At 39.2% G+C, this 15,047-nt stretch overlaps 1 protein-coding gene across 1 annotated transcript; it reads right to left on the bottom strand.

The window, feature by feature from the left end:
• Window positions 1-703: 703 nt before the first annotated feature.
• LOC116316510 (migration and invasion inhibitory protein) lies at window positions 704-10,871 on the bottom strand. The gene is made up of 9 exons (XM_031735064.2): window positions 10,530-10,871; window positions 5,049-5,224; window positions 4,654-4,759; window positions 3,636-3,747; window positions 3,478-3,557; window positions 3,257-3,383; window positions 2,640-2,736; window positions 1,163-1,282; window positions 704-1,009 (listed from the first exon to the last, which is right to left on the bottom strand). The coding sequence occupies exons 1-9, from the start codon at window positions 10,753-10,755 to the stop codon at window positions 866-868; spliced, it is 1,188 nt and encodes a 395-aa protein (XP_031590924.1). The 5' UTR covers window positions 10,756-10,871; the 3' UTR covers window positions 704-865.
• Window positions 10,872-15,047: the final 4,176 nt, after the last annotated feature.

The following is a 15,047-nucleotide window of genomic DNA, read 5'->3' as shown; positions in this document are numbered from 1 at the left end:
GCCTTTCATTTATGTCACAACATCCGCAAAGTAAGGCAACTATCGGAAGTCTGTCTGTCAGATAACTCAGTCTCTGATGTTTGTGGCACAAACCTTCAAAGTGCTTCACCAGAACAGGATGATATGAATTATTACCCAGTCATTATATCCCTGCTGAGCAGCAGAAATACATCAGAACGAAATCAGTAGAATCATATTTACCTTATTTTTGTGGATTTCATTGGTTGAAATACTTTGCATGTATATTGTTTAATGTATTCAGACATTCAAATTAGTTGGCTTAGAGGGGACAAACTGGAAAGTGAGAGTGTTATGGGTGGGATTTCTACAGCATGTGACATTTAACATAGGTGTTTCTTTGGTTTCCTGTGAACTACTGCTTCTGTACCCTACATCAGCCCCTGCTTTTGCTTCTATTGTGTTCTCAGCCCAACATTAAGGAAGTGTCAAATGAAGCTAAAAAACAGAAGTAAGCTAGACCCTCGAGCCAAAACAAGTAGCTGGAAAGGGAAAAGCAAACTTCTGCTTGAGACATCCAAAACGACATCCTTTATGTTGCAATGTTGTACATACACTTCACTGAATAAGTCTAAGTAATTCTAAGTAGTCTTGCTTCACATCCACGAGGCTGCTGACAGTAACATGTGCAGTCTAAATCTGTTCAGCTTTTATCAGAGATGAAAAAAGGAACAACGAAATTGGAATTGTTGCAGTTACTCAAATTTTATTGTACAGACATGAATAAATTAATCAAATCTGTCATCTATCACAGAACTTTTTAGACATTCTCTCAAGTTTTTCCAGTTAGGGCGCTTAAAAAAAACAAACAAACAAAAAAGCCCACTCAGTATACTTTGATAGTTTATCAGCACGCAGGGTAAGGAGGGTAAGATATGCCGCCCACTCTCCTTTTTGGATTGAACCGTTGAAAGTTGTGACGAGCTAAGCGCGCCACATCTGAGATCTGGTTCAGGTTTGGGTTATCAGACACCTTCAGTGCAGACCGATCCTGAAAAATGTTTTTAAAAACATCGTTTAATTTGTGACATGTACAGCGAGAAACTGTATACTAGGAACAGCTGCTTATTTATTAATTATTAAATCAGTCAGCCCTGTGGCAGCTTGGACTGTATAAAAACCGCACAGTTGTCCAGTTTCTCACCTCCAGTTGTTTATTCAGTGGTCCCTTTGGGTTCTTTACATTAACAGTGCTCTGCAGGTCGAGGCTGCTGGGTGGTGGCAGGGTGCTCTGCCCTGTGTTGGACCACCCTGACAGACAGTGCTTGAAGGTGGAAAAAAAGAAAAAGAAAAGAAAGAATCCATTGAGATGAGTTTATTAATTTAAATACAGCTATACAAACTTCATGGTCAAACTCACAACTGTGAGTAATTTACAATCACAACACCCGACCAATCAGTTCAAGAGTTAAAGGAGAAAAAAAAAAAAAAAAAGACGCTAAAGCCTTTCTAGAGATGGGATACGCAACACTTCTGTATTATAGTATATGGTAAAGTGATGGCATTATTTCAGACACAATAATTTTCCTCAGAGCTATATTCATACAAAGTCATGGTACATGTGTAATATACCTGTACTACACCAAGTAGTACATCAAGCCATACAGGATGCATGAGGTCAAAATTTTCTTTCTGCGTCATAACAGGCTACAGTACTGCAAGTGTTCACTATGCTGAGCAACACACATGCTGAGAGGTGCACATTTATCAGGAGTAGTAATCTCGTGCATGCCTATCTGTTAAAGTGTGCAGCATTTAAATGTGCTGTGTCAACAGCACCATGGTAAGGTGTTCATTGGTCTATATCGCCTGTATAGATACAGGCGATGCAGATTTGTCAGCTGCACCTCCATGATGTGGATCTCCTATTCTACCATATCCTAAATATGCCCTCTTGGACTGAGATCTGGTGACTGCGGAGGACATTAGAGTACAGTGAACTCACTGTCATGTTAAAGAAACCACTCGTAGATGAACATGGCCTCAGTCTCCTGTTCTTAGCTGATAGGAGTGGCACCCAGTGTGATCTTCTGCTGTTGCCTTTTCCTATCAGGTCAAAGCAACCTCACCCAGAGAAATGCAGCTCACCGGCTGTTCTGTTGCTTTCAGACCATTCTCTCTTAACCCTAGAGGTGGTTGTGTGGGAAAATCCCAGGAGATCAACAGTTTCTGAAATACTCACACCCACCCGACTGGCAAAAACAACTATGCCACGCTCAAAATAAGTTAACTCACCTTTCTTCCCTATTTTGGTTCTCACTTTCAGCAGTTTCAACACGTCATGTTGACCATGTCTACATGCCTAAAGGCATTGCGTTGCATGTGACTGGTCGATTAGATATTTGTGTTAACAAGCATATTAATGTGTGTACCTTACAATTTGGCCAGTGAGTGTGTGTTTGTGTGTATATACTGAAACATTACAGTTTATTAGATATAAGAGCAGCAAGTAAGACAATAACTCGTGCACACGGTCTGACTGTTTTTAGGAAGTGAGATGTTGCACCTTCAAATCTCAAATGAATGGAAAGACACAATGGCTAGAAGGGGTTTTATATTGCGGGACAGTGATTCAGTCAAATCAAGTGGTGATGATCTTTAGTCATTAACCAGTAACTCACCGATGGTAATCCTAAACTGTCAGAAGGGTCAAAGCTGCATCGCCGATGAGCTTTGTACTTATAAGGTGGCAGAAGCCTGGTGCGAGGGATGCTGACCCTTAGAAATACAAGAGTAAGAAGATGAGTAAGAAATCTGAAGAACTCTATTGTGAGGTGATAATTTTTTCAAACTAATCCTGATAACTTTTTAGTCAATATCACACAGCAATGCTACTGATTACAGCACATTTGAACAAAATGTAAAATAAGAATACAGGTGTTGTTGCTTTTAGTTATTAGAACTTGATCCAGTGGACGTTTCAGATTCCCTTTTCACAGGTTTCCTTTGCCTTGTTGCAGTGTATTATACTACAGATCAAAGCTGCCATAGCTAGCTTTTTATGTGTCGCTGCTGTCGTTTTACTGAATTCAGAAACAGCTTCAGCTTTTAACATGTAAAATATGTGAAGGCAGAAAAAAAATAACACAAGGTCTAAGTCTCTGCTGCACACAGTAGAGCTGCTGCCTCGTGTATTCAATTGAAAGTGACAGACTAATATCTTTTAGATAAAGCCAATGAAGTGCTTTAATGTTCATAAGTGGTTTAACAATGCAGTTCAAGTGCAGGCCATCAGTACCTGATTAGAGCAGGTTCAGCAACAGTGTGGGGGTGGGAGGATTTGGGCTTTTTGCACAGAGGACAGCACTCCTGAGAGTGGAGGGGGACTGGGAACAGTCTGCTGTTAATCCTGTAAGAGAATGTACCTGCACAAAAGGTGAGCAAGCAGAGACAAGTGTTAGATCAGCCTTAATGAGCGGAAATAGAAAGTGGCCTGTTCAGATAAATGCTCCCTCTTACACTGATGAGTGTCCATGTTAGCTTCTGGGCCGTCCTTGTCTGTTAGCAGTGGTGTGACTGGATGGTTCTCCTCAGAGAATCTGTGAGGGAAATCTTAATGAACCACAGGAACACACGGTATAGATATATAATAAAGATACTTAAAGAGCACCACTCACTCGGTTTGTCCACTGTGGACACACTCGTCCTTATTCAGCGATCGAAATACACAGAGATCATTGAAGAACTCATCTGAGCGCTCTATTAAGGAGTCCTCAGTATCCAGCACTCCTAACAGGGGTAAAAACAAATATCAGTTGTTATCGGTCCTTCTGCTTCAGAGATAAAAAGTGGACTCAAGGGGTGGAGATGCCAGAAGGCAGCTATACAGGACAGTTATGAGCACTTGGGTACCCCATCGGCCAACAGGAACCACGATAACAATGCATGAAGGTCAGCTAAAGCCAAATACAATGTAAGACAGGTGCTGAGAAGCCAGCTCAATGGTAGGAAAAAGATCCAAGGCATCAATAAAAACACCCTACAAATCACCAGATACCCAGAACCCTTAAACTCTGGTAGAGGATCAGAGCTTCAGGAACACACATACCACACTCCCAGAGGGCAACAGGGAGAATTTTGATATGATAACAATTCATCTTTCATCATTATTGAACAATTTAAAGTTCAGAAAACAGGTCTATGTAAAGAAAACTTAACATGCAAAATTATACTAGAACGCATGGCAGGGTTTTTCCACCTTAATTCAAAAGAAAAAGCTGTAATAAATGTATTTTGATGTCTGTGGATGTCTCCACAATCAGACTTTTTAAATTATTTGTTAATCTAGGATGCCACAATAGAAAATGCAAAGGTTATATCTAGGTTATATCTATTTCACCACTGCAGGTTCTATGAGTCAGTACTTTCAAAAGCACATTGTGAAAATGTATTACTTGTGGGATTAAAAAAAAAAGAAATCATGTAACTTGACTTTTCAGCATTATAGATTTCCTCCTACTAGGACGATAAAATCCAAGGTCAGAGGAGGGGTCAAAAGGTTAAATAGATCTAATAATAAGATTTGAAATGTATGCAAACTTAATTTAACCTAAATTAGCAAAGCTTGGCTCCCTATATTTCAGGAGCATTTTGGCTACAGATCAGTGCGATATGTGACAGACCGATAAAGCTTACCTGCTATCCAGTCATATCCGAGTAAGGGTGGTAGATGATGCCTCTCTGGGTCACGGATGTCTTCGGAATCGTCCGACTGAAACGTGACCCTGCTTTGCACACCCCTCTACAAAAAGAAAACAGGCAGTGCATTAGCAATAAGCATATTCTACTTCCACCTTTTCAGTGGACATAAAGCACACAGCTTGTTGCAGACTTGTAGTTTATAAACTAGTTGTAACGATATAAATACAAAACTCCCAAACCAATGTAGATACGAATTAGCTTTTTTAAAGGACGATTGTCAGTGAAATACTAGTGAGCGCCCTTTCTGTTTGAGATGAATTATTTATTCCTACTGACATTACCCTGCCTGAGTAACACAGGCAGGGTAATGCTGATGCTCCTTTGCTTACCTGTCCTTTGCTCGGATTTACTACACAGGGCTTGGTGCTGAATGGCTCCGTGTCCTGTTTCTTGCTGCCTCTAATGAGATCTGATTTAACTGTTTGTTCAGCAGTTCCTTCTCTGTGTTTGGTGAAAGATGGTGTGAAAACAGTCTTTTTGATGACTGTTCTTTTCTCACAAGTGTCTGATGAAGACAGGAAGAAAATGATTTCTAAATGATTATTTCACACATTACATGCGGACCACAGGCTCACAGTCAAATGGAAAGTACCAGCAGGATAAAAAGGCAGCGCAACAACAAAAAAAACAACAAACAAACAAAAAAAGACTAATGTCAATAGTGAAAAGGTGATAATGACACAAATATTTTTTTATTTTAGTTACATTTTAACACATATCAGTTAATTGTCATCTGATGAATGGTAATAAAGGTGCACTTTGTAGTTTTTCTTCCAGATACTTTCAAATTGTACACATCATTTCATCATGTATATACTAAATTTACTATTAAAAAATAAAACTAAGCATCATCCACTCTCTATAATAAAGCTCACATCTCCAGGGAAAAAATACTTGTAAAATATTTAAAGTACTTCATTAATAAGTACTTCAGGCCTCAGTCACACTACACCACGAAAAACCATTTGTCTTGCATTTGATTGCGAGTGTCTGAAGTGGAATGTTGAGCATATTAATTTAATAAACCCTAACATACAATTAAGGGGCGTGAAAGAAATGTGAATATGTTGCACTGTGTGAGCGCACTGCTGAGGGGAAACGTGGAGAGATGTTTTCACTGCGTCGCAATCTCTGTGCAGAAATGTGACTAAAAAACCTGAAACACCCACTCTGCTTGCTGTAAAAAGAAAAAAAAAAGTTTTATCCATTTATCTGTTCAGTTCAGTTCTGCTCTATTTCAGGGTTGTTGGGGAGCAGAAATATGCGTTCCTTTGCTCTAAACACTTACAGTTACGGGGCAAAGCCCAAGTTTTGGCACTGCACTCAGCTTTGAGAAATCCATCAGTAAAAGTTACGCACTCATTCTGATAAACTTGCTCCCCTCTCATTCCAAATAAATGAACACTCCTAAAGACAACTAATGCACAAATATCGGGCGCAAAATAAGACATGCTTTTTTGTGATAAATTTAGAGCTATTTGCAGCCATTTGCTAAAAACCTTAGCAACTCAGTTGTATGTGATTTATTACATTATATCCTCACTTGGAGAAGTAAATGATGAAGCAGACCAACTCCGACTGATTGCAAAGTCTTGGCAATTAATTTTCCATTTACAAATAAGACAACGATTAACTGCAGACCTTGACAAATCCGTTTTAGAGTAATTGCATTGATTTCAAGTCAAACTGACACAGGTTTACTCCCACAGTGTGGCCTATGCAGTGGCTTTGCAACCAAAACTGGTCACTGAGAGGTTAAGGGTGCTGCACGCTTAACCTCTGGATGACCATTTGGTTGGTGCAACTATTTGCAATCAGTCCCAGACAGCAAAAAAATTCATTCCAGTCACTCACCAACCACCACCTCTCGTGATCGCACGGAAGTTACCGGTCTATTTTTCCTCTAGTGTAACTGAGGCCTTCGTGAAATCAGAAGCAGACTATCAGAGTTTGAGAGTAAATATGTGAAGTTTGGCTCTATAATCCCTGTTAAAGCATCAAGAGCTGCAAGTTCTAACTGTGAATGATGCAGTAAAGTGACGGTGAGGTTAGGGTCTTTTCACTCAGGAGTGAGGCAGCAACTGCACCTTCTCTTGCAAAACCAACAAACATTGCACATTACATTTCTTCAGAGACGCCCACATAACAAGACTTTCTGACTGCGAGATGTGAAACAGCAGCCCCGGTGCATAGACCCAGTTCAGTTTCACAGACTGTAGAACAACCCACATGGCACAGTAGCAGTATCTGTATTAACACACAGACTGCTCTGGATATGATAGCAAATTACCTTTTTTATCTTGTACGCAAATATTTTGTTCTTGGTAGAATACTGAAATGAATGAGCTGCATTTGTGTTTATACATTTATAAATTTGTCCTGTTTCAATCTGGCTCTGTCTGTGGCTGAGAGAATCAAACCCGATGTGTGGCTTCTTCGTGGTCTGCCAGTAGCGAGTCCACCTCTAGACCTAACAGCACCACAGATCTGATGCAGATAGCAACAGATTAAAGATTTATCACAGCTAATTGGGGGATTATTGCAAATAGATTGCATGTAAGTGGCAACTTGATCCTTTTCAATCAAAAACTGATTAAACAGGATCAAGACTGAGTCCATCTTATTTTCATTTTATTGCAGTCTTGACACACCAAGGTCATTTTGCAGATGGCAGCTGACTGGGAGTGGTCTCAGACCTGGTCACTGACTTCGAAATAACCATTTTAAACATGTTAATATTTCATGAAAAATATTAGCTGACTTTCATTTTGATGGCAGCAAAACATGGGCCAGGGGCAAACAAAGGCCAGAAAAGTAAATGGTACTAAAAAGAAACAGCTAGAGGAACATTTTTTTAACTAATTGACAGCAGGTCAAGATGATTGGATTAAAAAAAAAAAAGCGTTTTAAACAGGCAGAGTTTCCCAGAATCAAAGATGGGCAGAGGTTCACCAATTTGTACAAAACAGCATGTACAGCTTGTTGAACAGGTTCAGAATAATGTCTTCAATGTGAAATGAAAAGATTTTGAATATCTAATCTACAGTACATAATATCATCAAAAGATTCCAAGAGTCTGAAGAAATCTCTCTACACAAAGCACAAGGCTGAGAACCAATATTGGATGCCCATAGTCTTCTGACTATCAAGCAGCACTACATTTAATGATGATTCTCTGATGGAAATACTACATGGACTGAGGTAAAGTGGAAAACAGTTTCTTTTTGGAAAACATGGCTGCTGTGTCCTCTGGACTAAAGAGAAAAAGAGGGCATAGAGCTTGTTAACAATGCTCAAAAGTATGTATCTCTCATGGCATGGGGATACATCAGCATCTATGGAACTGCCATTCGGAAAGGTCTCATGAGTGCTGAAACATATCCTCCCTTCCAGACTTCTTTTTCAGGGAAAGTCTTGGATATTTCAGTTCCTCCATACTGCATCTATTTCAACAGCATGGCTTCACAGTATGAGTCTGGGCATTGCACTGGCAAGCGTACAGTTACTTTTACCCAAGTAAAAGCATTTGACACAACATGAAGTGAAAAATTTGACGAAGAAGACCGTCTGAGCAGCTAGAACCCCCCACAAGACAAGAATGGGATATCGTGCGAGATCAATCAATTGGAGACTAGGGCTGCCACGATTAGTCGACTAGTCACGATTACGTCGACTATCAAAATCGTCGACTGATTTAATAGTCGACGCATCGTTTGAAGCTTTGTAAGATCACAAAAGACGCAGGAATAAGTAGTAGGATTTAAGAGTGTAATAACGGACTGAAACAGAAGATGGCAGCACTGCATGTACAAGGATGCCAGCTGCCGTTACACTCCGAAGAAGAAGAAGCAGCAGTGTCCCAGAATTCATAGCGCGGCCCTGCTCAGTTTTCAACAATGGCGGTAGCTAGTTAGTTTTAATATTACTCTTATTAATCTTTCTGGGTCACAAAATAAACGTTTAACATATTTTCAGGCGAGAATGTAGCTGTGTAAACCTCAAATATTTGCTCAGTTTATCAAGACACTGCATATTTTCAAAAGCGCTCCAACGTTTTCAGAGACGTCTGTTACCCACTAGCTCGATAGCTAGCCGGGGGCAAGGCTCACTAGAGCCCGTGAGAACACTGGACTCCCGGCAAATCGTTTTCAAACCCACCACTGTCTTTCGCTACTCAGGTTAAACATATATAAGTCAGTTAGATAACTTAAAAATGTTATTGTTTGGCCTTTTTTTTGAGTATTTTATTTGTTCCTGAGTAAATCGGTTTGGCTGAGATTAAAGTTATAGTTTATACACGACTGAATAAACGTCAAGCAGACAACTGATTATCAGAAGTGTGAGATGTTCGAGAATATACTCCGGTGTCCCGTTATATTTTAGATAGCAAGGAGTTTATTAAACTTTACCGAAACAATCTGTAAATCTCATTAAATTTAATAAACTATCATCTTGTCTTTATTTTTAGTTAGCACATACCCTAAACACTTAAAACTGTAAGCTAATGTTATATAAGAGCAGATGCTGCTGGTGCAATAAGCTGTACGTTTTACGTCCAATGGATGCATGATCCGATTAGTCGACTAATCGCAAAAATAATCGGTGACTAGTCGACTATCAAAATAATCGTTTGTGGCAGCCCTATTGGAGACCAGAACAACAAACGACGGAGGCACCAGACAAGTGCAATCAAACGATGAGTTTGTTAACACAGGAGAGGAAACATCAGCATATGTCTTCCTCTGACAAAAATACAATGGATGCGGGTTTTATAGCAGTGAGGATCATGCCTCCACGTACGTCAACACAGGTCAAAAATACATTGTGTACAGTCATTGTTTACAGACAAGGGTACATCTTGTACATCTCTAATAACTATAAACAGTCATATAACTTCTCTTTTCTATAACACCTGCCTTTTAAGGTAATAAACTTCAAGCTTCAGGGTCTCTAAGGGCTAATAATTGACCCTCGTCACCAATCACTAAGTAGACAGAATTGGCGCAGGTCTCAAAGAAAAGCAGAAGACACTTGGGCCTTTGCTCAGGCCTGCTACTAGATTAATATGTGTATTGTAAGCATGCATGCAATTAACCTGCTATGTTCTCATCTTCCCTCAACATGTATCACCTGGACACTCTCACCAGTGAAGCTTAAAACCCTCTTGGATGGAACATCAACTCCAAACAAGCACAGATATGCAATGTGTATAAAATGAACTCAACCTGTGAATAGAATGAATGTGATGACAGACATATTCAATGCAATATGAACCCTGTAAGAAATATTACTGATAAAATAATACTGTAAAACATGTTATTAATGCATTTATCATAAGGTAGATTATATGGTAGCAATAAAAGAATCTCTGAATCCCAACAGGGACAACATTCCTGTCCCAAAAATCCACCATGTGGTTTCCTCAGTGTCCAGACGCGTACACAGTGGTAAATATGATCCTGTCCCAAGTTTTTTGAGACGTGTTACTGCCATCAAATTCAAAATGACATTATCTTTGCCCCTAAAATCGTACATTTTCTGGTTTAAACATGTATTCTAATGTGAATATGCGCCTACGAGATCTGCAGATCATCGCAGTCTGTCTTTATTTACGTCTTAGACATTTTTGGAGTTGGGGCTGTATACATGAAGGAGTTTAATCTGGCTATCTCGTAAACAAAACGTCGACAGCTTTGGTTTGTTGTGATGTGGGGTCTGGATTGATAATGAGCAACTCTGATGCGACCTTAGCTTATTGCTAATTACTTCTCTCGTGCCGCCAGCGTCAAGTAAACAAACAGTTTAATTACCGGCAAACTTCACGGAAGGTCTGGCTAGGGCTGCCCTTGCAGGGCCGCGGTCTTCACCGGTCATCCAGACCGTTTCTTCAAGTGGTCCTCTCTCCTCAGCTCCATCCTCTCTCTCCCTCTTGCGGCTTTCACTGCAGCCGCACAGCCGCTCCAGTTTCTCTCCATGCTGCCTCAGCTGGTCCAGTAACTGTTTATTGCGCTCTCGCAACACCTCCAGCCGATCCATGGACAATTATTTTTAATATAGAGAAAGCAAATGAAATGTAGCTTTAATTAGAAGTACATCAAACACACAGGAACTTTCGGAGTCTCCTATGCTTTAAATTGGGCCGACTCCATAACAACGCGTTGACAACAGTGATTTGATTGGCTGTTAACATTTTACCCACAATTCTGAGCATTTCTTAAAGTGACAGGCACACGTGTAACTACATTTGTAACTACAAGGCCAGGTGTTAAACAACAGAGGGCGCCACACTTCCATGATGGAAACACTGATGAGACTGATGGGTGACTTTCCCAGAAACCACAGGACCCACGTTTTCTAGGATATTAGCTAGTTTCCCCCCCGTTTAAAAGAAACACCTATAAGTAAATTTTTATGTTTCTGTTTTCAGTAAGTAGACGTTTCTGCAACTACTTTTTTTTTTCAAGATGCATGAAGGAGTGACCAAAGTCTAAAAAAGATAAATTCTTCAGGAGCATTATTTTATATTGAACCCGATGATATCCAAAAATCCACAGTACCCGACAACTTTATCTCACAATAAAGGTATCCTGTTACCTGTACTATTTTAATGAATGTATATGTATAATATATGTACTTTAGTAGTTACTTGTTATTTTCTGTTATATTTTTACTTTTGCCTTCCTCTCCACTCAAAGCACTTTGGTCATTTCCCTCTAACCTTTGGCATCAACAAGGCATTTTCTTTCAGAGAACCGCCACTCACTGCATATTTTCTCTTGTATCAGACCATTCTCTGTAAACCCTATATATGGTTTTGTGGGGAAATCCCAGCAGATCAGCAGCATCTGAAATACTCAGACAAGCCCAAAGTCCCTTAAATCACCTTTCTTCCTTCAACAGAACTTCTGTACTGTAAAATGGTTCCAGTTAGTGATTTGCTATTAAATATGATATTTTTTGGATTAACATCACCTTCTGGATAATTCATTGCCAGGATAATAGAGGAGTTTTGAAATAATGTATTTATTTTTAAAGTAGGAGAATGTTTTTTAAAAAATGCCATAAAGGAGAACATAATCCAAAGTTCATTATAAATATTAAAATTACCAACATCATGAACAATGTACCTTAAAAGCAGTTTGTTCCTATGATGTACTAGTTACATTCCAATACATTTTTAATGTTGTTATCCGTAACCATATTATATTTAATCATGCCTCTATAACTGTGCAGCCTTTTGTTTTTTGTAAAATGTTACAACTTTAGTGTTTCTATAAAAGTGTTTGGTTGCTCTCTACTTATTAATAAGGTCAATGATGTAAAAAATATGAACTCACAAGGTCAAACTTGGTCTTAAAGCCCTTCACAAAGCATGTTTTAAAGATTTAACAAAACACGAGCCCAACAACATCCAACTAATACATGAAAAGAAAAAATGTTATTTATAGCACAAGAAAAACAAAACAAGATACGATAGACTACAGAGAACACAACAAGCCTTCAAAGGCTGAGTTGAGCCTAAACAGTACCATCGGGGTTTCAAAGAAAACAAGGACAAAATGCTCCCAAGAAACCCATATTAGGTGCAAGGAAGACCGGGCAGCTCAGAGGAAAATCCTCCACAGGCCCCTACAAGAGGTGCTAGAAAATAATAAAACCTTTGGTGAATTTGCAGTTAAAACTACTTGCATTAACAGCCTTTAAATCATACACAATTTAGGATATTTGGCATGTAGAAATGAACTTGTTTGCAAATTTGCTAAATGAAGACACAGGCTCCCTAATAGCTGCAAAACCCACCCATCACTTGCCAGCAAACTATAATTATTCTGCTTCAGGGTCTGACATACGTCTTGTTTTCAGTTACAACGTATACTCGGACATCTCCAGTTTTCATAGATACTGCCAGAGAGGCATTCATTTTTAAGACCACAATTTGAAATGTTACTGTGTTATACTGACTTGTCTTTTTACTATTTTGCATGTGCATTTTACTAAAACAAATGGAGATGAACAGCAGAAACAAGTGCATTAACGTCTCTCTGAGCCCTAACCGTAAATTGCAGTAATAAACTATATAAAGGCACTTTAAGTGACTGACCTGTTGCATTTGGACTGGATTCAAGCCTATGGGTGTATCTAATATTTTTATCTAACATACAAACAGTTATCGTCATGACTGTACATGAACATGACCTACCTGATATTTTTGCCCAGCTGCTGCTATTTACTCATAAGATTAAAAATATAGAAGACAACTGGTAAACATTTGCTTACAGTTGTACTTATTGATAATTTTTGGGCTTGTACTTCAGGGTATTTATTCTGTTTATCTGTCTCAGTGGCAGCCACATAACTATACTTTGCCCATGAAGTTCAGGATGTGTCTTTATCCCGTGATTCTCTTATACATACAAACTTTAGTCTCTATGAATATAAACTGAGAGAAACTACAGCAAATGAACATGCACGCTTCAGTAGTTTCCTGTTTTTCTCAGTTAGAAATGTGATGTCGTCATCAGAACTTTTTTTTTTTACCTTAGAGTTCTCGTAATACACCAAGTACTACCAAATCAGCACATTCTTTTCCTGTTGCCACGCTGCCGTTAGCTGATGATATTCTCATCAGATAAGAGCATGCAAAGATCAATCAATAATCAGAATTTCTTGCCAACTTCCTGTAGATCAGCACGCTCATTTTCTTCTCGTTGTATGACCTTTCAAGGGCAATCAGTGCTTGTAAAAGTGTAGACAGCAGCATGTGGTCAGTCTTTTTACTGGGTGGCTTGATGACATTAGTTTATTTACATTAAACTGTCCATGCGTGGTAGCACTAATGACATTGTTGCAGGTGTTGCAGGGTCACACCTATAATCATATGCCTGATCCCCTGCGGGGTGAATGGTGTGGAACTGTGTGGGCGAGCACCTGCTCAGTATTCCAGTCACGGCTCGTTTGCACTGAGAGCTGTCCAGGCCGGCCCAGTATGATTAGCTGACCACAGTAGTGTGGCGTTGCACCCCATTATCATTAAACAGTACCAGTCATGAAGTCATATACTCCTCCCTGTCTCTCTAATTACACCCCCACTGTTGGGCTCTGAGCAATTACTGCCCGCCGCCAGAACGTTTCATTGTTCATTAGGCACAGATAACGGACACATCAACAACAAAAACAAAAGAAAACGTGAAAATATTCATATTTCTGATAACGAAATCACCTAAGAAAGACATTTTCTTTTCAAAGAAACCACTGATGTGTTCAGGAGAATGGCTGTGCAATTATTAGAAAATGAGTCCCATGACCCAGAGAAACCGTTATATTTGTCGTGATGTGTTCAGAAGGACCGTTTCAAGTCTTTGTATCCTTTCCTGTTTGGTTCTGTGTAATGAAGCTCTTATACTAAATCAGCATAGTGCAATTGGTTCACATATAGAGGGAAAAAACTGTTTACCATTACAGTTACTTAAAGCTATTCATATATAACTAGCTTATAATAACAAAGAAACAAATAGCATTAGTGACAATTAGTAATAACAAGAATTAACATATAGACTGTATACAAAAGCCTGGAGAGCCGTTGCTATTTTAGTTTTTGTGTTTTTGGAGTGAGAATTGACCATATTTAGATGAAAGGATTGAGAGTTGTCAACTAACAGGCAAGTTTATTTAGAAAATTATATCTATGTGTAATTTGTGATGAGATACAAGTAAAATAAAACTGGAGCATAGCCTTCTTGGACTTGCTGGGAGTACATTAAATGCACCTTAAGCTGTAGTATTTAACAGATAATTCAATAAAAAATGCTCCAAAAGGCACCAACGCCACAAATATGAGCTGGCGTTACAGCTGCCCAGTCAGACTCACCCAACCTTCAAAAGAGCCACACCCTAATAATATATAACATTTGTCCAACAAGATTTCTATAAAAATCAAACCTCAGTAGCTGTTACGAAGAAGAAATCTAGGATAGCAGGCTATAAACATGTTGTTAATTGCTCTAAAGTAGGCATTTTAACATTTGAAAAAGGAGAGATCATTTTTAAGAATTGAACATGAGTTGAGATAGACAAATAATATTATTTGGCGATGACTAATTATGGCAGAACGTAGTGCAGCAGTGATACAATTTAGGATAGGACCACCCGCAGTCTAGATGCTAGTGGTGATGAAGATGAAGATGGAGGCTCGGATGGACCTCTGAGTGACTTGTGATGTGGCGTTGGGGAGAAGGTGGGCTCCACGAATGACAGCGGTGGGCGGATCAATGCAAATACTGATAGTATTGATATTAACACTGGTATCAGTATCAGAATGATGCTAACAT

Source organism: Oreochromis aureus, linkage group 5, assembly GCF_013358895.1.
Source record: "Oreochromis aureus strain Israel breed Guangdong linkage group 5, ZZ_aureus, whole genome shotgun sequence".
In the NCBI taxonomy this organism is placed as follows: domain Eukaryota; kingdom Metazoa; phylum Chordata; class Actinopteri; order Cichliformes; family Cichlidae; genus Oreochromis; species Oreochromis aureus.
This window is presented reverse-complemented; position numbering and strand designations above follow the sequence as displayed.

Coding starts and splice junctions, on each gene's coding strand:
- LOC116316510 (XM_031735064.2), bottom strand. CDS start 10,755: ATGGATCGGCTGGAGGTGTTGCGAGAGCGCAATAAACAGTTACTGGAC. Junction 5,225..10,529: donor ACCTTCCGTGAAGTTTGCCG/GTAATTAAACTG, acceptor TGTCTTCATCAG/ACACTTGTGAGAAAAGAACA. Junction 3,558..3,635: donor GTCCACAGTGGACAAACCGA/GTGAGTGGTGCT, acceptor TTTCCCTCACAG/ATTCTCTGAGGAGAACCATC.